Below are 23,795 nucleotides of genomic sequence, written 5' to 3'. Positions count from 1 at the left end.
AAAAAATTCAACACCTAAAAGGCGGTACATGGTTGTTGTATATGTATTTTTTTTTTTTCGCAGAATGTAACACTAAACGTTTGTGTAAAGAAAATCGCATAAATTATCATTTTTTCTCAACCGAACGAGCAACCTCGTCGGTTGACGGTTTTCCCCTCAAGCCTCTTGAGCTGTGGTGCTGGTGGATGCTGCGATGCTGATGATGAAGCCGAAGGATCAGCGCCCAAGCCAGAGCTGTACTATTCAATTCGCTTCAGACGCGTCTCACTCTCTCTCACTCTGTCTGTCTCTGTCTTTATCTTTCTTATATGGGGTCTTATAAGAAGTCTAGAGCTATAAGGCGCTCTTATCTCGCTTGTGAATCAAATCAACGAGTTGAGGTGGTACGTCGCATTGGGTGCGACCGTATATAAGTACAGATGTTATCACAGATAAAATGTTAATAATGAAACACGAACTCCAAGACCAGTTCTGAATCGGATGCCCCTTCTACCAGGCGTCGTCCGTAGGTACACTACACACACATGACCATCCCGGTTACGCTCACTATTCGCTAAAAACTTTTTTATCGCAAGTTTTTATTATAACGATGAAGTGCTCGCCATCTGCGAACCGAGAAGGAAGTAGCTGATTTTTTATTACGCGATCGTGATTTCTTAATTGATATCGCCTTTTTTTTTTCGAGTGAGATGTGAAATTTGCGCGAAAATTTTTCGTACTATCGTAATCTTCGGTGACTTGGTTTTTATTGTTTTTTCATTTTTTGCGACCGTTTTCATCTCTGGTTGTAGTCCAGGTTCGTAATCGATATTTTAATATATAAATTTACTCAATAATGTCGAGGTCGAGTACTTTTGATAAAATTTATGTCCTTATTTCTAACGAAAATTTCACCCCCATGACCCATCTTATCCGAGCATTTTTTCAAAAGATATATTATATTCATTATCATTTTGCAATCAATCGCACATCAAATTTATTGCCAAGAGACTTGCCAATCCTTTGAAATCAGGGACTAAAAATTCTCATAAAACCAAACTGCCACTTTTGAGGACCATTTTGATTGATTCAAGAACAAAGATAAGCACTAGGGTGCACCTTGCATTTTTTTCGCTTCCACCCCCTAAAAAATGTTACCACGAGTGAGAAAATCACGCCATGAAATTTTCAGACCCTTCGAAGTAGAATAAATGGTGCCAGTGAACCCCTCCAATTTTACAAAATATGAAAAAATCGAAGTATCAGACAACATTTTTAAAATTGAGTGAAGTCCCCTCACGCAGACATGTGTGTGTATTTTTGTAATGAAATGTTCTCTGTCTTCCCCCCCCCCCCCAATATGCATCATCAACCAAATCTAACACACCAAAAAAAAAACACTGAATCAGAACTCACTTCTTCATGCTGGGTCATTCCACGTCAATTGGACCAAGAAGTGGTAGGTGGGTTCGGCGATTTTTTTGAAATTTTTCCTGTGGAAAGACCTTCTGAAGGGATGACCAATAGCGCAAATTGCAGCCCTGTAGCTCATTTTTAACGGCAGCCAGGGGGTGTCAAAGATTTCAGTGAACCTAAAATATCATCCATTTCAGCAGTGGATTGCTCGATAACCGCGATACCTACAAAAATGGAACTTTTTCCCATAGTTAGAGGTTTTGAAAGGCTTTTTGGTGATATCATAAAAATCAGTGTTGCCACTTTTTTTCGTACAAAAAATTAGCTCAAAAAGTTTCAAAACGTAATTTTCATATCGTTCCAACTCTCAAAAATTCTGAAAAAAATATATTATGGACAACTGTTCATGCTGAACAACATATTAAAAAATTGGGATGGTAACTTGTAACAAAGTCGATTTAAAAAAATTTTAAATTTGCAAAAAAATTGCGATTTTTTGATTTAAAACATGAAAAAAAGTTTTGATTGATAGAGTTGACCCATTTGACCCCTATTTTTACGTATCTGTTGAAAAAGTTGAAAAAACCCCTTTCACTCAATAAAATGAACTCATCACAAAAAAATCAAAATTCAAAAAAAAACAAATTTCATTTTTTTGCTGTGAGTGAGATTTTCATCAACTTTTTCATGAAATACGTCAGAAAGTGGTCAAAATCAGACAACTGAATAAATTTAAACTTTTTTTGATGTTTAAAATTGAAAATTGAATTTTTTCAAATTTTGATTTTTTTGTGATGAGTTCATTTTATTGAGTGAAAGAGGTTTTTTCAACTTTTTCAACAGATACGTGAAAATAGGGGTCAAATGGGTCAACTTTACCAATCAAAACTTTTTTTCATGTGTTAAATCAAAAAATCGCATTTTTTCGCAAAGTTAAAATTTTTTTAAATCTCGACTTTGTTACAAGTTACCATCCCAATTTTTTAATATGTTGTTCAGTATGAAAAGTTGTCCATAATATATTTTTTTCAGGATTTTTGAAAGTCGGAACGATGTGAAAACTACGTTTTGAAACTTTTTGAGCTAATTTTTTGTACAAAAAAAAAGTGGCAACACTGATTTTTATGATATCACCAAAAAGCCTTTCAAAACCTCTAACTATGGGAAAAAGTTCCATTTTGGTAGGTATCGCGGTTATCGAGCAATCCACTGCTGAAATGGATGATATTTTAGGTTCACTGAAAACTTTGACACTCCCTAGCTACCGTTAAAAATGAGCTAGAGGGCTGCGATTTGCGGCATTGGTCATCCATTCGGAAGGTCTTTCCACAGGAAAAATTTCAAAAAAATCGCTGAACCCACCTACCACTTCTTGGTCCAATTGACGTGGAATGACCCTGCTTCTCTTCATCAGTTATTTTTCCAAATTTAATTCAATGTTTGAACCAAAAAAGAAAGGGTGATTTCATTTAAACAAAAAAATTACGCTTCTATACTAAACATTTGAAGTTTTGACGATTAAAACACTAAAATTATACCAAGTATAGAAACCCTACATCAGTAAAAAAAGCCAGGGGAGTGGGCGACTGGGGACATTGCCTCCCTATGAGTGAAAATTAAAGATAAAACATGCAAAGATGAACGTTTTTTTCGTTTCTTAGACCTTATTTTTTTCGACAAATTTTCGCTCATTGCTTCACTTGAAGAGAAATTTGCACCTTCATTGTTCATAAAATCATCATAAGTACATTACGAAGGGTTTTCAGAAGATTGCCTCTAATTTTAATTTTTGATTTTTCATGCCTAAAAATCTGGTTTTGCCTTCCCCCCCCCCCTTTGAGAAAATCCTGGCTACACTACTACTGAACCCTTTCCCTGTATCTTCACTTCAACTTGTTTACAAAAAATATTCCATAAAAAAAACTTCAATTTGTACCAAAAAAAAATGAGAAAAATGTATTTTTGACTATAAGAATGGGTGGTACCTTAGAAAATTAAATAAATTATTGTTATCATGAATTTTTACCTAACTTCAAAATTGAAGGGGCTAAAAATATTTTAAAAGAAAAAAAAGTAGGTATTTTAATAATATTTCATTTGGTTATTGAATGCTTACTTTTATTTTGAAATAAACTTTTGAAATTTTATTCATCATTTTTGAATTAACATTGGGTGAAAAGAGGGGCACAGAAGGATTGAAATCCAAAATTAAAGGGATGTTGAGATTCTACGCAAAATTTCAATGCATTTTGATTGGTCGCAAGGGAATATTTGGGTAATTCTCAAAAAAAGGTAAAAATCGTGTACATATGGCAAATTTCTCAAAGGTTTTAGCATGAAATTTTTTATTTTTTATTTTGGTCCATTCAAGGATCATCCCCCACACATTTCACATATGGTATTGAGATTTTTAACCCCTCCTTTCATTGGTGTACATTCGATTTTATACCCCAAATGTCCTTCGACTTGGCTGTCACACGCCATGTTTTTGAAAATGAATGTTATAAAGTGTCATGAACTTCATTTTTTGGGGGAAAAATTGACACATTCTCATTATCATAGAACACGAAGGTCCATTATTGTGCAAATTGCAATTGGAATAATAAGTCCATAGGAAGCTCGCAATTCACATTTGAAAACTGTCACACAATTTTTGCGCAAATTTTAGAGCAATTTTCAATTATTTTTGGTAGCTTCCCAATCCAACATTTTTTTCTGGCGAGTGGCTGCACTGGTTCACTGTCCTCATAAAAATGCTACCCCGCAATGTTATTTTCAAAACCTACGCAATGGCTCGTTCTGATCGTACTTGTCTCTGAAAATATGATATTTCGCAAAATCGGTGTCCTCCGGCTTGCCTTTTCATTTACCCTGATGAACCCGCTAAAAACGATAATTGAGAAAGGGATGTTATTCTACATGATAAGTACGCATTTATTACGTGTTAAAAATCGAATAATGTCCAGTAGGTAAGGCTAGAAACGAAAAAACGTTGAGATTGTCCTTCGGCTTGTCCAGGGCCCATTTGTCCTTCGACTTGGCCAAATTTCAGACAGCTGTACTTTTATCGCGTTAGTCAACATATTACACGATAATACAAGCAAAATTTAACATTTTCTCCCTCCCCACACCTCACCTCTACCACTACCAAAAAAATAAGTCCAGATTCGAACTTTGCGGCCTGAAAAACATAAATCGACATATTACACGATAATAGAAGCAAAATTTGACATTTTCCCCCTCCCCACGCCTCACCCTCTACCTCTACCAAAAAAATAACTTCAGATTCGATTTCTACGACCTCGAAAACATATCAATCGACATATTACACATCGATGAGGGTCGAATCCTAATTATCGCTTTTTTAGGGGGGGCGGGGTCCACAGTGGGGGGATTGAATTGATGCCAACACTAAAACAGGGATCTGGGACACCTATACAAATGATTCCCACTTGAAAATTTCCAAAAAAATGATTTTTATTTTTCAAAATTATGCTCATCAAAATTGACCTTTTTTTTTGAGAATTACCCATTTATTAAAAAAGTTGTCGAACCACACATTAGGGTGGGGAGAGGGGTCACAGAAGGGTTGAAATTTAAAAGTAATGGTATATTTGGATTCTACGCAAAATTTTAGTGCATTTTAATAGGTCGCACGGGAATATTTTAATAAAAAAATTGTCGAACTACACTTAGGGCGGGAGGGAGGGAGGGAGGGAGGGGGACACAGAAGGTTTGAAATTCAAAATTAATGGTATATTCGGATCCTACGCGAAATTTTAATACATTTTGATAGGTCGCACTGGAACCTTTGAGGGGGAAAATGTCGAACTAAATTTTGGAGGGGGGAGGACCTTTCAACGATTCCTCGGCGCAATCCCATCACTCGTCAAAGTATTCCCCAATATTCGCCTTTTATAACTTCCTGAGTGGTAAATCCGAGTTCAGAGCCTCAGAGGTGCTGAATTTCATTTTGATTCGACTCTATTTACTCAAGTCATTTTTTCGAAAACTGGAGAATCCGAGCTAAAGGCTCCAGAACAGCTCGAAACCATTACTAATCGATTCGAAAGGTCAATAAAACTGTACTAGAAACTAAATTTCAGCCTTTTTCATTTATTCGTTGCTGAACAAGGAATTTTTCATGTTTTCAAAAATTATAATTTTATTGCATAGGAGAAAATTCCAGATAGACGTCAACGTCAACAGATTTTGAGAATGTAGACCAAAGTCTCCTAAAATGGTCTTGAAGATTTTAACTAATCGAGTTTTACGAGCGTTGAATTTCATTTTGACTCAATAGCAACTGAAATTTGAGAGGGCGAAATATTTTTGAAAGTCCTTTTTTGATTACCTGTTCTCGGGATCGAAAATTTTGCGTCAGAGGTTAGAGTTCCCTCGTCGGGCTAAGTACTCGTACTCAACTTTCTCAATAAAAGGTACCTTTTGATAGTAAAAAAAAAATGAGCAAAAAAGGAATAAAAAGTAAAAAAACCATTGAAATTTCAAAGTTTAGTAAACTAATAACTAGATAGCACCTAAGATGCACATTAAAATAGATTTCTTTAAGTTGATAAATTTTCAAACGAGCTCGTCGTCAGTTCTTTAAATTTTAATAGGGCTCCTACTCACTTTTTTCAGAAAAAAAGAAACTCAAATAATCATAAAAGCTCAAAAAATTGGCCAAAAAAGTGACAAAACATAGAGGAAAGAATTTTAATGCAGAAAAAAATCACCAAAAATGCCAGAAATTTTCGTTTTTAACTATAAAGTCTAAAAAATTAAAAATGGAACTCGATAGAAACTCGTACAATTTTAACAAAAAGCTGTACTTTTTGACAATTACTTTAAATGCCAAAAAATGTACTTTTTCAACATTTTTTCCAAAAAAAAGTCTACTTTTCAACTTATTCTTTGATTAAAATAAAGCAAGATTTTTCAGCAATTTTGAGTACTTAATAAAGTTGGAATTTTTCAATTTCTAGCAAAAAGCAAGACTTTAACAAAAAGCAAAACTTTTGGCAATTTCAGCTTACAAAAAAAAGAATTTTTAGAATTTTTTTTCAAAAAAAAACATAACTTTTAGTAGTTTTTGGCAAAAAAATTGACTTCTTGGCATTTTAGACAAAATGCTACTTTTGGCGGAAAATGAAACTCCAACAATTATTTCAGCAAAATGCGAGACTTTGACACCTCTCTGCAAAAAGCACAATCTCGATATCTTTTGGAAATTTTTCGCAAAAAAGCGAGACTTTTTGGTGATTTTTGAAAAAAAAATTGAGACTATGGTAGCAATTTTTCTAAAAAGTGATAGATTTTGTTGATAAAAAAAAATGTTGATAATTTGAGCAGAAAGCAAGACTTTTCGACAATTATTGGCAAAAAAAGTGGTATTTTTCGTATTTTTTAATCAAAAAAGTTGAGCTATTTCGCAACTTATTGATAAAAAGCGGGAAGTTTTGGTAATTTTTGGCAAAAAAGCTCATTCTTTTGGGGGAAAATGAATGATTTTTCAACAATATTGCCAAAGTGTGAAATAATTTATCAATTTTTTCCCAAAAGCAAGACTTACAAAATTTGAGCCAAAAGCAAATACTTTTTGGCAATTAATAAGCAAAAAAAATAATATTTGTTTGCAATTTTTGAAAAAAAAAGATACATACCTACTTTTTTCTTTTTTCGATAATTTTTGACAATTCATGCAAAAAAAGCGCGAAACTTTGGGATTTTTTGCGAGAAATTACAATTTTTAGACATTTTAAACACAGAACTAGGCTATTTGGCAATTTTGAAAAAAGGGTCTCTCATCAGGGGAAAATCCACTTTTTTAGTTTCTAGAGTGGAGTGAGGGGAGGGGTGGAGGAGGTTGAAAATACTAAACCTTTGAAAAGTATAGGTACCAACTTTTGAAACAGAGAGTCTTTAGAGATGGCACAAAAAAAGAAAGGTTCACTTTTAGGCAGCTGAAGAGGGGAATGTATAGTTGATGAGAAGTTGTAACTGACAAAAGACACATGTAGGGCATTTTTCTGAATAAACATGAGAAATTCCAGCTCCCTAGTCAATTTGAAGAGGCTCCAGGATTGTTCTATACAAAATCAAAAACAGTACACTCTTCGGATGTAAATACCAAATTTCAGCCCCTTAGGATAATTCAAAAGAGGGAGGGGGTCGAGTGTGACTCAAGTTCTTTAAAAGTTGAGGAAACATAAAAAAATCAACTTTATCCTCATATAAAGTTCAAATCGTCCTGAAAAGCTGGTTTTTGGATACAAATGTTATACCTACAACTTTTGATTTCTTAGTGATTGGTTCGTTCATATTTTTTATTTTACTTTTTATTTGACCTTTCTCACCCTCCCCCCCCACCACCTACTTCTAAAAATTGGGACATGGCGAATTTTGAATCAAGGTCATTTTGCTTTTAATCTAACGCCAAACGATTCCTTAAAATATCAAATTTGAGCGAATTTCGTTGAAATATATCTGACTGAGATGAGCTTATAAATCACAATTAATTTTGGTCAAAAAATTCAAAAATGTGTTAAAAATAATTTCATTTTCGATCATTCTGTTTTTCATCCCAGAAAAAAAGAATGAAAACCAAAACATTGGGAAAACAGAAAAATACTTATTATTTTTTTAGATAGGTACCTAAGCAGATTTTTTTTTTAATTACTCATATTAGAAGAAAAAATCGAACCCCAGCGAAATTATTCAAACATTATTTTTTTTTAAAACCAAAAAACATTTTTTAGTGCAGAATTTTTTTCATTTTTTTTCCTTTCAAAAATATCAAACGATTTTAAAGGCAGGAATTACATTATAGCATTGAAATTCCATCACGAGAAAAATCTGAATCCATTTCAATCAAAACATACCCGAGCCAATTTCAATACCACACAATTTGAACTAATTAACCAAATAATTTTTTTAAAAAAGTTCAAAGTACTCGTACAATAATATTTTAACAAGTGAGAAAACTTACACACTACGACACGACAGGCTCGAGATTAATTAAAAATTAACCTTATCATGTCGATACAAATTTTTCCAAGACAGATGCCTTTCTTCGATTCAAATAACTCGTAAGTCGTAATCGATAATTATTTTCGAAAAATTCGACGCTTGTACATATTTTGATACAGATATGTGAATTTGATAACCAACTGGTTCAGTTATCGATCGATAAAAAATGTCGAGGTTATCGACACAAATACCATTAATACCTAATTTTAATCACTGGAGACAAAAGCCCACATGTTTAATAATTCTGCATTCGGTACACATTTTCCAAAACAAAAATACACTCCACGCATTTGCTCACATCGTCAAAAAGGAACTCATATGTTGCCATTCTTGTACATTCTTACGATGGTTGTTCGAAACAGATGGGTCGAAGCTGTGCTCCGAGTAGGTATATTTTTATAGTATGACGTTGAACGAAATTATAAAACGAAACAAAAGTAATAAGTATAGCGAACTTCCGATCATCGTGTCGACAATTTCAAACTTTTTTTCGCCATTAAAGCGCATGGAAAAAAGCAAAAAAGCAAAAGAGCCGCCTCGAAACGAGTTTAAATTCGGTCAATCGAGTCACGATTGAATTATATTGCATTAAACTATCGGGTCAAGCAAGTCATTCGCCGCATCGTTTAACTAATGACCGTTTGTTTCATGAAAAAAAAAAAAAAAAAAAAAAAAACACATAATACCTACTTTTCTCTAATAGACTTCTCTTTAATAATAACCAGTTTGGAAATATAAGGATTCGAATTGTTAAACGAGTGAAAATTAGAGTGTTTTTACTGCTTCATTTTACGTAGTACGTCGAGGAAGAAAATTTAAAGTTTCTCGTGGTGAATTTTCATCGCAATATAATTCAGAGGAAATTACCTACACCTAATCAATTTAAAATTTTCAATTAGTCAGATTAGTTTGTAAACTTGGTAACGGTTTCATTTCAAACGCTGGTAAACTTGGTATAATTAGCTGGATATAGGAACGTTTAGTACCCAGGTACCTATTGATTAAATGCAGATGGAAGAAAATTCGATAATTTTCCAATGCTCGAGTCTGGTATTAGGATAGTATAAGAAATAAACAAAAGGGGCCTCTTTAAGGTCTGCACATTTGTGAGAAGTTTAACAAATCTGGTTTTTGTTTACCTGTTCCTGCATATATGAACACGATGAGACACTAGGTCAGGCCCAACATGCGGTTGGCCTTCATAGATACTAATATCATCTTATATAGCAACCGCATTAACGTTCTATTTTCTTTTATCTCTATACCTAAGTATCTCTTGAATGAAACCTAACACAAAATGCTAATCAGTAATCACCCGAATGAAAAAGCTCGCGAGAAAATTACCGCGCAGCATCTGCATGTGCAATAACGATGATCGATGCAGCTGTGACCATCGTATAGGTTATTTATACATTTAATACCCAAAGCTTGTACCAGCACTTGTCTGATGCATTGATATCTGCACTAATGCATTCGCGAATACCGTTACGAATGCATTATAATTAATGTACAGCTGCTGCTATTGCACAACAACCCCAATCTAATAAGATAAGATACACTTGACGATGAATTTGTTGCAGGTTAAGTAAACACATCGCCGTTGGAAGTTTGCAAAATGAATTATATCGCTTTACTGATATTTATGGTCGGAATTCTGGCACGTACCGGCTATGGTAATTTTTCATCGACGAAGCCGCAGCACAGAGAACATAAGGTAAGAGGCTTGCTGCTTGCTCATTTGCATATTCTTCAATGGTGCACCGAAACGATAATATTCTATAGCATTAAGGTTTTCCTTCTCTCCATAATCTGCGAACATCGTACAAATTATCACCAGTTTGGATTATTCTTGGATAGTACGTAAATTTACAAGGCAGAAGAGCTTACCTGGTTTTGAACGAAGGTGGTAGCGAACATATTCGATGTGAAATACACCAAGAGCTGGTTTCGATTGGTTCGTTGGCTTCTTGGGCTGTGAAAAATAACTATTACTGGATCCGGAATCAGATAAATAAGCACTGGTCATAATTACGATCGCGAAATAATTAAAATAATTGAAAATTTATTTTATTTTTCTTCATAAATTCGTATCAAACACGAGACTCACATGACTGATGATGAACCAGACAGATTGGAGCCAGGAAACGAAATGTAAACAATTTTTTTGCACTGTTTTCTCACCCCATCCCTTCCACAAAGGCACAAACACAACCCTTGAAATTAAAAAAAATTGTCAGGGTTGCCAAAACAAGCCAATCAAAAAAATTCCCTTCGTTTTTGATTAAAAATCAAAATTAGGAGAATTAGGATGGGGAAAAGTAGGCAAAAAACATCCCCACTTCTCATTTTAAGGTAAATATTTACTTTCTTTATCAAATCAGGGATTCATCTTATTCTTATCTAACTCTAATCTTATCAATTTTGGTCGTCGTCGTCATCGTCGTTTCCTTGTAAGCGGTAGGCCTGTTGGCCTGTCTGCTGTGGCGTGGAACCTGTTGAGGAGGAGACTGAGGTATCAGTGAGTTTCCTCTTTGGTCTCCCTCTGCTTCTCTTCACCATTGGTGTATATTGGAGGACCTGTTTTGGTGATCTTGTTTCCTCCATCCTCTTGACGTGATTTCTCCAATCTTTCCTATACTGTTTTATCTTCTTCATGACTGGCTTCACTCCGAAATCTGACTCTGTCTCTGAGATTCACCCCTGCTGTTCTCACTCACGAACTTCATCTCCGCTGCCGTTATTCTTCTTTTATCAGATTTCTTCAGTGCCCATACCTCGCTTCCATAAGTCATCATTGGTATTGCTAGGGTATTTACACCTTCAATCTTGTTTCTTTTCGCACCTTACTTACCTTACTGCTTCTCAGGGTCCTACGCGTATTTATCAGTTCTGTGACTCTCAGGAACTTTGCAACCTTTCCACCAAAATCTACTTCTACCTGGTATGATATTGTGTTTCCCAGGTATTTGAAATTATTGATCTGTTCAATGATTATTCCACTAATTACAATCTTGCTTCTTAAGTTCTTACTGGTTCCTTTCCTTTGAATGCCATTGTTTTTGTTTTCTCTGATGATATTCTCACATCATATTTTTCTGATGTCTTTGTTAGATGGTACATTGATCTCTGTAGGTCATCTTCTGTTTCGGCAATTACTGCTTGATCATCTGCGAATAGTACTGTTGTGCTCTGAGGTGTTCAGGGGTGTTTGGGAGTTTTTCGTGGTGTGCACGAGTGCTCAGAGGTGTTTAGGGGTGTTTGGGAGTGTTTGTGGGAGTGCACAAATGCTCAAAGGTGTTCGGCTATATGTTTGGGAAAATTCAGAAGTGTGCACAAATGATGGGAGATGTTTGGGTGTGTTCGGGAAAATTCAGGGGTGTGCACAAGTGCTCTGAGTTGTTAAGAGGTGTTTGGAAGTTTTTGGGGATGTGCAAGAATGCTCATTCAGGGGTGTGAATGCGTGCTCAAAGATGTTCGGGTGCGTTTGGGAAAATTCAGGGGTGTGAATGCGTGCTCAGAGATGCTCAGACATGTTCGGGTGTGTTTGAGAAAATTCAGGGGTGTGAATGCGTGCTCAGAGATGTTCGGGTGCGTTTGGGAAAATTTAGGGGCGTGAACGCGTGCTCAGAGATGTTCGGGTGTGGTTGGGAAAATTCAGGGGTGTGAATGCATGCTCAGAGATATTCGGGTGTGTTTGGGAAAATTCAGGGGTGTGAATGCGTGCTCAGAGATTGCTCAGACATGTTCGGGTGTGTTTGAGAAAATTCAGGGGTGCGAATGCGTGCTCAGAGATTGCTCAGACATGTTCGGGTGTGTTTGAGAAAATTCAGGGGTGCGAATGGATGCTCAAAGATGTTCGGGTGTGTTTGGGAAAATTCAGGGGTGCGAATGCGTGCTCAGAGATTGCGCAGAGATGTTCGGGTGTTTTTGGGAAAATTCAGGGGTGTGAATGCGTGCTCAGAGATGTTCGGGTGCGTTTGGGAAAATTTAGGGGCGTGAACGCGTGCTCAGAGATGTTCGGGTGTGTTTGGGAAAATTCAGGGGTGTGAATGCGTGCTCAGAGATGTTCGGGTGTGTTTGGGAAAATTCAGGGGTGTGAATGCGTGCTCAGAGATTGCTCAGAGATGTTTGGGTGTGTTTGGGAAAATTCATGGGTGCGAATGCTTGCTCAGAGATTGCTCAGACATGTTCGGGTGTGTTTGAGAAAATTCAGAGGTGCGAATGCGTGCTCAAGGATGTTCGGGTGTGTTTGGGAAAATTCAGGGGTGTGAATGCGTGCTCAGAGATGTTCGGGTGCGTTTGGGAAAATTCAGGGGTGTGAATGCGTGCTCAGAGATGCTCAGACATGTTCGGGTGTGTTTGAGAAAATTCAGGGGTGTGAATGCGTGCTCAGAGATGTTCGGGTGCGTTTGGGAAAATTTAGGGGCGTGAATGCATGCTCAGAGATATTCGGGTGTGTTTGGGAAAATTCAGGGGTGTGAATGCATGCTCAGAGATATTCGGGTGTGTTTGGGAAAATTCAGGGGTGTGAATGCGTGCTCAGAGATTGCTCAGACATGTTCGGGTGTGTTTGAGAAAATTCAGGGGTGCGAATGCGTGCTCAGAGATTGCTCAGACATGTTCGGGTGTGTTTGAGAAAATTCAGGGGTGCGAATGGATGCTCAAAGATGTTCGGGTGTGTTTGGGAAAATTCAGGGGTGCGAATGCGTGCTCAGAGATTGCGCAGAGATGTTCGGGTGTTTTTGGGAAAATTCAGGGGTGTGAATGCGTGCTCAGAGATGTTCGGGTGCGTTTGGGAAAATTTAGGGGCGTGAACGCGTGCTCAGAGATTGCTCAGAGATGTTTGGGTGTGTTTGGGAAAATTCATGGGTGCGAATGCTTGCTCAGAGATTGCTCAGACATGTTCGGGTGTGTTTGAGAAAATTCAGAGGTGCGAATGCGTGCTCAAGGATGTTCGGGTGTGTTTGGGAAAATTCAGGGGTGTGAATGCGTGCTCAGAGATGTTCGGGTGCGTTTGGGAAAATTCAGGGGTGTGAATGCATGCTCAGAGATGTTCGGGTGTGTTTGGGAAAATTCAGGGGTGTGAATGCGTGCTCAGAGATTGCTCAGAGATGTTCGGGTGTGTTTGAAAAAATTCAGGGGTGCGAATGCATGCTCAAAGACGTTCGGGTGTGTTTGGGAAAATTCAGCTGTGCGAATGCTTGCTCAGAGATTGCTCAGACATGTTCGGGTGTGTTTGAGAAAATTCAGGGGTGCGAATGGATGCTCAAAGATGTTCGGGTGTGTTTGGGAAAATTCAGGGGTGCGAATGCGTGCTCAGAGATTGCTCAGAGATGTTCGGGTGTTTTTGGGAAAATTCAGGGGTGCGAATGCGTGCTCAGAGATTGCTCAGACATGTTCGGGTGTGTTTGAGAAAATTCAGGGGTGCGAATGGATGCTCAAAGATGTTCGGGTGTGTTTGGGAAAATTCAGGGGTGCGAATGCGTGCTCAGAGATTGCGCAGAGATGTTCGGGTGTTTTTGGGAAAATTCAGGGGTGTGAATGCGTGCTCAGAGATGTTCGGGTGCGTTTGGGAAAATTTAGGGGCGTGAACGCGTGCTCAGAGATGTTCGGGTGCGTTTGGGAAAATTCAGGGGTGTGAATGCGTGCTCAGAGATGTTCGGGTGTGTTTGGGAAAATTCAGGGGTGTGAATGCGTGCTCAGAGATTGCTCAGAGATGTTTGGGTGTGTTTGGGAAAATTCATGGGTGCGAATGCTTGCTCAGAGATTGCTCAGACATGTTCGGGTGTGTTTGAGAAAATTCAGAGGTGCGAATGCGTGCTCAAGGATGTTCGGGTGTGTTTGGGAAAATTCAGGGGTGTGAATGCGTGCTCAGAGATGTTCGGGTGCGTTTGGGAAAATTCAGGGGTGTGAATGCATGCTCAGAGATGTTCGGGTGTGTTTGGGAAAATTCAGGGGTGTGAATGCGTGCTCAGAGATTGCTCAGAGATGTTCGGGTGTGTTTGAAAAAATTCAGGGGTGCGAATGCATGCTCAAAGACGTTCGGGTGTGTTTGGGAAAATTCAGCTGTGCGAATGCTTGCTCAGAGATTGCTCAGACATGTTCGGGTGTGTTTGAGAAAATTCAGGGGTGCGAATGGATGCTCAAAGATGTTCGGGTGTGTTTGGGAAAATTCAGGGGTGCGAATGCGTGCTCAGAGATTGCTCAGAGATGTTCGGGTGTTTTTGGGAAAATTCAGGGGTGTGAATGCGTGCTCAGAGATGTTCGGGTGCGTTTGGGAAAATTTAGGGGCGTGAACGCGTGCTCAGAGATGTTCGGGTGCGTTTGGGAAAATTCAGGGTTGTGAATGCGTGCTCAGAGATGTTCGGGTGTGTTTGGGAAAATTCAGGGGTGTGAATGCGTGCTCAGAGATTGCTCAGAGATGTTTGGGTGTGTTTGGGAAAATTCATGGGTGCGAATGCTTGCTCAGAGATTGCTCAGACATGTTCGGGTGTGTTTGAGAAAATTCAGAGGTGTGAATGCGTGCTCAGAGACGTTCGGGTGCGTTTGGGAAAATTCAGGGGTGTGAATGCATGCTCAGAGATGTTCGGGTGTGTTTGGGAAAATTCAGGGGTGTGAATGTGTGCTCAGAGATTGCTCAGAGATGTTCGGGTGTGTTTGAAAAAATTCAGGGGTGCGAATGCATGCTCAAAGATGTTCGGGTGTGTTTGGGAAAATGCAGGGGTGCGAATGCTTGCTCAGAGATTGCTCAGACATGTTCGGGTGTGTTTCAGAAAATTCAGGGGTGCGAATGCATGCTCAAAGATGTTCGGGTGTGTTTGGGAAAATTCAGGGGTGTGAATGCGTGCTCAGAGACGTTCGGGTGCGTTTGGGAAAATTCAGGGGTGTGAATGCATGCTCAGAGATGTTCGGGTGTGTTTGGGAAAATTCAGGGGTGTGAATGTGTGCTCAGAGATTGCTCAGAGATGTTCGGGTGTGTTTGAAAAAATTCAGGGGTGCGAATGCATGCTCAAAGATGTTCGGGTGTGTTTGGGAAAATGCAGGGGTGCGAATGCTTGCTCAGAGATTGCTCAGACATGTTCGGGTGTGTTTCAGAAAATTCAGGGGTGCGAATGCATGCTCAAAGATGTTCGGGTGTGTTTGGGAAAATTCAGGGGTGCGAATGCGTGCTCAGAGATTGCTCAGAGATGTTTGGGTGTGTTTGGGAAGATTCATGGGTGCGAATGCTTGCTCAGAGATTGCTCAGACATGTTCGGGTGTGTTTGAGAAAATTCAGGGGTGTGAATGCGTGCTCAGAGATGTTCGGGTGCGTTTGGGAAAATTTAGGGGCGTGAACGCGTGCTCAGAGATGGTTCGGGTGTGTTTGGGAAAATTCAGGGGTGTGAATGCATGCTCAGAGATATTCGGGTGTGTTTGGGAAAATTCAGGGGTGTGAATGCGTGCTCAGCGATTGCTCAGACATGTTCGGGTGTGTTTGAGAAAATTCAGGGGTACGAATGCGTGCTCAGAGATTGCTCAGACATGTTCGGGTGTGTTTGAGAAAATTCAGGGGTGCGAATGGATGCTCAAAGATGTTCGGGTGTGTTTGGGAAAATTCAGGGGTGCGAATGCGTGCTCAGAGATTGCTCAGAGATGTTCGGGTGTTTTTGGGAAAATTCAGGGGTGTGAATGCGTGCTCAGAGATGTTCGGGTGCGTTTGGGAAAATTTAGGGGCGTGAACGCGTGCTCAGAGATGTTCGGGTGCGTTTGGGAAAATTCAGGGGTGTGAATGCGTGCTCAGAGATGTTCGGGTGTGTTTGGGAAAATTCAGGGGTGTGAATGCGTGCTCAGAGATTGCTCAGAGATGTTTGGGTGTGTTTGGGAAAATTCATGGGTGCGAATGCTTGCTCAGAGATTGCTCAGACATGTTCGGGTGTGTTTGAGAAAATTCAGAGGTGCGAATGCGTGCTCAAGGATGTTCGGGTGTGTTTGGGAAAATTCAGGGGTGTGAATGCGTGCTCAGAGATGTTCGGGTGCGTTTGGGAAAATTCAGGGGTGTGAATGCATGCTCAGAGATGTTCGGGTGTGTTTGGGAAAATTCAGGGGTGTGAATGCGTGCTCAGAGATTGCTCAGAGATGTTCGGGTGTGTTTGAAAAAATTCAGGGGTGCGAATGCATGCTCAAAGATGTTCGGGTGTGTTTGGGAAAATTCAGGGGTGCGAATGCTTGCTCAGAGATTGCTCAACCATGTTCGGGTGTGTTTGAGAAAATTCAGGGGTGCGAATGCATGCTCAAAGATGTTCGGGTGTGTTTGGGAAAATTCAGAGGTGCGAATGCGTGCTCAAAGATGTTCGGGTGTGTTTGGGAAAATTCAGGGGTGTGAATGTGTGCTCAGAGATGTTCGGGTGCGTTTGGGAAAATTCAGGGGTGTGAATGCATGCTCAGAGATGTTCGGGTGTGTTTGGGAAAATTCAGGGGTGTGAATGCGTGCTCAGAGATTGCTCAGAGATGTTCGGGTGTGTTTGAAAAAATTCAGGGGTGCGAATGCATGCTCAAAGATGTTCGGGTGTGTTTGGGAAAATTCAGGGGTGCGAATGCTTGCTCAGAGATTGCTCAGACATGTTCGGGTGTGTTTGAGAAAATTCAGGGGTGCGAATGCATGCTCAAAGATGTTCGGGTGTGTTTGGGAAAATTCAGGGGTGCGAATGCGTGCTCAGAGATTGCTCAGAGATGTTCGGGTGTTTTTGGGAAAATTCAGGGGTGTGAATGCGTGCTCAGAGATGTTCGGGTGCGTTTGGGAAAATTCAGGGGTGTGAATGCGTGCTCAGAGATTGCTCAGAGATGTTTGGGTGTGTTTGGGAAGATTCATGGGTGCGAATGCTTGCTCAGAGATTGCTCAGACATGTTCGGGTGTGTTTGAGAAAATTCAGGGGTGCGAATGCATGCTCAAAGATGTTCGGGTGTGTTTGAGAAAATTCAGAGGTGCGAATGCGTGCTCAAAGATGTTCGGGTGTGTTTGGGAAAATTCAGGGGTGTGAATGTGTGCTCAGAGATGTTCGGGTGCGTTTGGGAAAATTCAGGGGTGCGAATGCGTGCTCAAAGATGTTCGGGTGTGTTTGGGAAAATTCAGGGGTGTGAATGCGTGCTCAGAGATTGCTCAGAGATGTTCGGGTGTGTTTGAAAAAATTCAGAGGTGCGAATGCATGCTCAAAGATGTTCGGGTGTGTTTGGGAAAATTCAGGGGTGCGAATGCTTGCTCAGAGATTGCTCAGACATGTTCGGGTGTGTTTGAGAAAATTCAGGGGTGCGAATGCATGCTCAAAGATGTTCGGGTGTGTTTGGGAAAATTCAGGGGTGCGAATGCTTGCTCAGAGATTGCTCAGACATGTTCGGGTGTGTTTGAGAAAATTCAGGGGTGCGAATGCATGCTCAAAGATGTTCGGGTGTGTTTGGGAAAATTCAGGGGTGCGAATGCGTGCTCAGAGATTGCTCAGAGATGTTTGGGTGTGTTTGGGAAGATTCATGGGTGCGAATGCTTGCTCAGAGATTGCTCAGACATGTTCGGGTGTGTTTGAGAAAATTCAGAGGTGCGAATGCGTGCTCAAAGATGTTCGGGTGTGTTTGGGAAAATTCAGGGATGTGAATGCGTGCTCAGAGATGTTCGGGTGCGTTTGGGATAATTCAGGGGTGTGAATGCATGCTCAGAGATGTTCGGGTGTGTTTGGGAAAATTCAGGGGTGTGAATGCGTGCTCAGAGATTGCTCAGAGATGTTCGGGTGTGTTTGAAAAAATTCAGGGGTGCGAATGCATGCTCAAAGATGTTCGGGTGTGTTTGGGAAAATTCAGGGGTGCGAATGCTTGCTCAGAGATTGCTCAACCATGTTCGGGTGTGTTTGAGAAAATTCAGGGGTGCGAATGCATGCTCAAAGATGTTCGGGTGTGTTTGGGAAAATTCAGAGGTGCGAATGCGTGCTCAAAGATGTTCGGGTGTGTTTGGGAAAATTCAGGGGTGTGAATGTGTGCTCAGAGATGTTCGGGTGCGTTTGGGAAAATTCAGGGGTGTGAATGCATGCTCAGAGATGTTCGGGTGTGTTTGGGAAAATTCAGGGGTGTGAATGCGTGCTCAGAGATTGCTCAGAGATGTTCGGGTGTGTTTGAAAAAATTCAGGGGTGCGAATGCATGCTCAAAGATGTTCGGGTGTGTTTGGGAAAATTCAGGGGTGCGAATGCTTGCTCAGAGATTGCTCAGACATGTTCGGGTGTGTTTGAGAAAATTCAGGGGTGCGAATGCATGCTCAAAGATGTTCGGGTGTGTTTGGGAAAATTCAGGGGTGCGAATGCGTGCTCAGAGATTGCTCAGAGATGTTCGGGTGTTTTTGGGAAAATTCAGGGGTGTGAATGCGTGCTCAGAGATGTTCGGGTGCGTTTGGGAAAATTCAGGGGTGTGAATGCGTGCTCAGAGATTGCTCAGAGATGTTTGGGTGTGTTTGGGAAGATTCATGGGTGCGAATGCTTGCTCAGAGATTGCTCAGACATGTTCGGGTGTGTTTGAGAAAATTCAGGGGTGCGAATGCATGCTCAAAGATGTTCGGGTGTGTTTGAGAAAATTCAGAGGTGCGAATGCGTGCTCAAAGATGTTCGGGTGTGTTTGGGAAAATTCAGGGGTGTGAATGTGTGCTCAGAGATGTTCGGGTGCGTTTGGGAAAATTCAGGGGTGCGAATGCGTGCTCAAAGATGTTCGGGTGTGTTTGGGAAAATTCAGGGGTGTGAATGCGTGCTCAGAGATTGCTCAGAGATGTTCGGGTGTGTTTGAAAAAATTCAGAGGTGCGAATGCATGCTCAAAGATGTTCGGGTGTGTTTGGGAAAATTCAGGGGTGCGAATGCTTGCTCAGAGATTGCTCAGACATGTTCGGGTGTGTTTGAGAAAATTCAGGGGTGCGAATGCATGCTCAAAGATGTTCGGGTGTGTTTGGGAAAATTCAGGGGTGCGAATGCGTGCTCAGAGATTGCTCAGAGATGTTCGGGTGTTTTTGGGAAAATTCAGGGGTGTGAATGCGTGCTCAGAGATGTTCGGGTGCGTTTGGGAAAATTCAGGGGTGTGAATGCGTGCTCAGAGATTGCTCAGAGATGTTTGGGTGTGTTTGGGAAGATTCATGGGTGCGAATGCTTGCTCAGAGATTGCTCAGACATGTTCGGGTGTGTTTGAGAAAATTCAGGGGTGCGAATGCATGCTCAAAGATGTTCGGGTGTGTTTGGGAAAATTCAGGGGTGTGAATGAGTGCTCAGAGATTGCTCAGAGATGTTCGGGTGTGTTTGAAAAAATTCAGGGGTGCGAATGCATGCTCAAAGATGTTCGGGTGTGTTTGGGAAAATTCAGGGGTGCGAATGCTTGCTCAGAGATTGCTCAGACATGTTCGGGTGTGTTTGAGAAAATTCAGGGGTGCGAATGCATGCTCAAAGATGTTCGGGTGTGTTTGGGAAAATTCAGGGGTGCGAATGCGTGCTCAGAGATTGCTCAGAGATGTTCGGGTGTTTTTGGGAAAATTCAGGGGTGTGAATGCGTGCTCAGAGATGTTCGGGTGCGTTTGGGAAAATTCAGGGGTGTGAATGCGTGCTCAGAGATTGCTCAGAGATGTTTGGGTGTGTTTGGGAAGATTCATGGGTGCGAATGCTTGCTCAGAGATTGCTCAGACATGTTCGGGTGTGTTTGAGAAAATTCAGGGGTGCGAATGCATGCTCAAAGATGTTCGGGTGTGTTTGAGAAAATTCAGAGGTGCGAATGCGTGCTCAAAGATGTTCGGGTGTGTTTGGGAAAATTCAGGGGTGTGAATGTGTGCTCAGAGATGTTCGGGTGCGTTTGGGAAAATTCAGGGGTGCGAATGCGTGCTCAAAGATGTTCGGGTGTGTTTGGGAAAATTCAGGGGTGTGAATGCGTGCTCAGAGATTGCTCAGAGATGTTCGGGTGTGTTTGAAGAAATTCAGGGGTGCGAATGCATGCTCAAAGATGTTCGGGTGTGTTTGGGAAAATTCAGGGGTGCGAATGCTTGCTCAGAGATTGCTCAGACATGTTCGGGTGTGTTTGAGAAAATTCAGGGGTGCGAATGCATGCTCAAAGATGTTCGGGTGTGTTTGGGAAAATTCAGGGGTGCGAATGCGTGCTCAGAGATTGCTCAGAGATGTTCGGGTGTTTTTGGGAAAATTCAGGGGTGTGAATGCGTGCTCAGAGATGTTCGGGTGCGTTTGGGAAAATTCAGGGGTGTGAATGCGTGCTCAGAGATTGCTCAGAGATGTTTGGGTGTGTTTGGGAAGATTCATGGGTGCGAATGCTTGCTCAGAGATTGCTCAGACATGTTCGGGTGTGTTTGAGAAAATTCAGGGGTGCGAATGCATGCTCAAAGATGTTCGGGTGTGTTTGAGAAAATTCAGAGGTGCGAATGCGTGCTCAAAGATGTTCGGGTGTGTTTGGGAAAATTCAGGGGTGTGAATGTGTGCTCAGAGATGTTCGGGTGCGTTTGGGAAAATTCAGGGGTGCGAATGCGTGCTCAAAGATGTTCGGGTGTGTTTGGGAAAATTCAGGGGTGTGAATGCGTGCTCAGAGATTGCTCAGAGATGTTCGGGTGTGTTTGAAAAAATTCAGGGGTGCGAATGCATGCTCAAAGATGTTCGGGTGTGTTTGGGAAAATTCAGGGGTGCGAATGCTTGCTCAGAGATTGCTCAGACATGTTCGGGTGTGTTTGAGAAAATTCAGGGGTGCGAATGCATGCTCAAAGATGTTCGGGTGTGTTTGGGAAAATTCAGGGGTGCGAATGCGTGCTCAGAGATTGCTCAGAGATGTTCGGGTGTTTTTGGGAAAATTCAGGGGTGTGAATGCGTGCTCAGAGATGTTCGGGTGCGTTTGGGAAAATTCAGGGGTGCGAATGCGTGCTCAGAGATTGCTCAGAGATGTTTGGGTGTGTTTGGGAAAATTCAGGGGTGCGAATGCGTGCTCAAAGATGTTCGGGTGTGTTTGGGAAAATTCAGGGGTGCGAATGCGTGCTCAGAGATTGCTCAGAGATGTTTGGGTGTGTTTGGGAAGATTCATGGGTGCGAATGCTTGCTCAGAGATTGCTCAGACATGTTCGGGTGTGTTTGAGAAAATTCAGAGGTGCGAATGCGTGCTCAAAGATGTTTGGGTGTGTTTGGGAAAATTCAGGGGTGTGAATGTGTGCTCAGAGATGTTCGGGTGCGTTTGGGAAAATTCAGGGGTGTGAATGCATGCTCAGAGATGTTCGGGTGTGTTTGGGAAAATTCAGGGGTGTGAATGCGTGCTCAGAGATTGCTCAGAGATGTTCGGGTGTGTTTGAAAAAATTCAGGGGTGCGAATGCAGGCTCAAAGATGTTCGGGTGTGTTTGGGAAAATTCAGGGGTGCGAATGCGTGCTCAGAGATTGCTCAGAGATGTTCGGGTGTGTTTGAAAAAATTCAGAGGTGCGAATGCATGCTCAAAGATGTTCGGGTGTGTTTGGGAAAATTCAGGGGTGCGAATGCTTGCTCAGAGATTGCTCAGACATGTTCGGGTGTGTTTGAGAAAATTCAGGGGTGCGAATGCATGCTCAAAGATGTTCGGGTGTGTTTGGGAAAATTCAGGGGTGCGAATGCGTGCTCAGAGATTGCTCAGAGATGTTCGGGTGTTTTTGGGAAAATTCAGGGGTGTGAATGCGTGCTCAGAGATGTTCGGGTGCGTTTGGGAAAATTCAGGGGTGTGAATGCGTGCTCAGAGATTGCTCAGAGATGTTTGGGTGTTTTTGGGAAAATTCAGGGGTGTGAATGCGTGCTCAGAGATGTTCGGGTGTGTTTGGGAAAATTCAGGGGTGTGAATGCGTGCTCAGAGATTGCTCAGAGATGTTCGGGTGTGTTTGAAAAAATTCAGGGGTGCGAATGCATGCTCAAAGATGTTCGGGTGTGTTTGGGAAAATTCAGGGGTGCGAATGCTTGCTCAGAGATTGCTCAGACATGTTCGGGTGTGTTTGAGAAAATTCAGGGGTGCGAATGCATGCTCAAAGATGTTCGGGTGTGTTTGGGAAAATTCAGGGGTGCGAATGCGTGCTCAGAGATTGCTCAGAGATGTTCGGGTGTTTTTGGGAAAATTCAGGGGTGTGAATGCGTGCTCAGAGATGTTCGGGTGCGTTTGGGAAAATTCAGGGGTGTGAATGCGTGCTCAGAGATTGCTCAGAGATGTTTGGGTGTGTTTGGGAAGATTCATGGGTGCGAATGCTTGCTCAGAGATTGCTCAGACATGTTCGGGTGTGTTTGAGAAAATTCAGGGGTGCGAATGCATGCTCAAAGATGTTCGGGTGTGTTTGAGAAAATTCAGAGGTGCGAATGCGTGCTCAAAGATGTTCGGGTGTGTTTGGGAAAATTCAGGGGTATGAATGTGTGCTCAGAGATGTTCGGGTGCGTTTGGGAAAATTCAGGGGTGCGAATGCGTGCTCAAAGATGTTCGGGTGTGTTTGGGAAAATTCAGGGGTGTGAATGCGTGCTCAGAGATTGCTCAGAGATGTTCGGGTGTGTTTGAAAAAATTCAGGGGTGCGAATGCATGCTCAAAGATGTTCGGGTGTGTTTGGGAAAATTCAGGGGTGCGAATGCTTGCTCAGAGATTGCTCAGACATGTTCGGGTGTGTTTGAGAAAATTCAGGGGTGCGAATGCATGCTCAAAGATGTTCGGGTGTGTTTGGGAAAATTCAGGGGTGCGAATGCTTGCTCAGAGATTGCTCAGACATGTTCGGGTGTGTTTGAGAAAATTCAGGGGTGCGAATGCATGCTCAAAGATGTTCGGGTGTGTTTGGGAAAATTCAGGGGTGCGAATGCGTGCTCAGAGATTGCTCAGAGATGTTCGGGTGTTTTTGGGAAAATTCAGGGGTGTGAATGCGTGCTCAGAGATGTTCGGGTGCGTTTGGGAAAATTCAGGGGTGCGAATGCGTGCTCAGAGATTGCTCAGAGATGTTTGGGTGTGTTTGGGAAAATTCAGGGGTGCGAATGCGTGCTCAAAGATGTTCGGGTGTGTTTGGGAAAATTCAGGGGTGCGAATGCGTGGTCAGAGATTGCTCAGAGATGTTTGGGTGTGTTTGGGAAGATTCATGGGTGCGAATGCTTGCTCAGAGATTGCTCAGACATGTTCGGGTGTGTTTGAGAAAATTCAGAGGTGCGAATGCGTGCTCAAAGATGTTTGGGTGTGTTTGGGAAAATTCAGGGGTGTGAATGTGTGCTCAGAGATGTTCGGGTGCGTTTGGGAAAATTCAGGGGTGTGAATGCATGCTCAGAGATGTTCGGGTGTGTTTGGGAAAATTCAGGGGTGTGAATGCGTGCTCAGAGATTGCTCAGAGATGTTCGGGTGTGTTTGAAAAAATTCAGG

The 23,795-nt window shown here is 41.6% G+C and overlaps 1 protein-coding gene across 2 annotated transcripts in view; it reads left to right on the top strand.

The window, feature by feature from the left end:
* Positions 1 to 438: 438 nt before the first annotated feature.
* The window catches only part of LOC135845720 (uncharacterized), a 75,088-nt gene continuing 51,731 nt past the window's right edge, over positions 439 to 23,795 (top strand). The window contains exons 1-2 of one of the 2 annotated variants that reach the window (XM_065364515.1): positions 439 to 796; positions 10,005 to 10,138. In XM_065364515.1, the coding sequence (XP_065220587.1) occupies positions 10,040 to 10,138 (99 nt within the window). In that variant the 5' untranslated portion in view covers positions 439 to 796; positions 10,005 to 10,039. The remainder of the gene's footprint in view (positions 797 to 10,004; positions 10,139 to 23,795) is intronic. The other variant, XM_065364514.1, reaches the window with a different exon arrangement.

Source organism: Planococcus citri, chromosome 4, assembly GCF_950023065.1.
Source record: "Planococcus citri chromosome 4, ihPlaCitr1.1, whole genome shotgun sequence".
Classification (NCBI taxonomy): domain Eukaryota; kingdom Metazoa; phylum Arthropoda; class Insecta; order Hemiptera; family Pseudococcidae; genus Planococcus; species Planococcus citri.
Note: the sequence above shows the minus strand (reverse complement) of the source record. Positions and strands in the feature narration are given on the sequence as shown.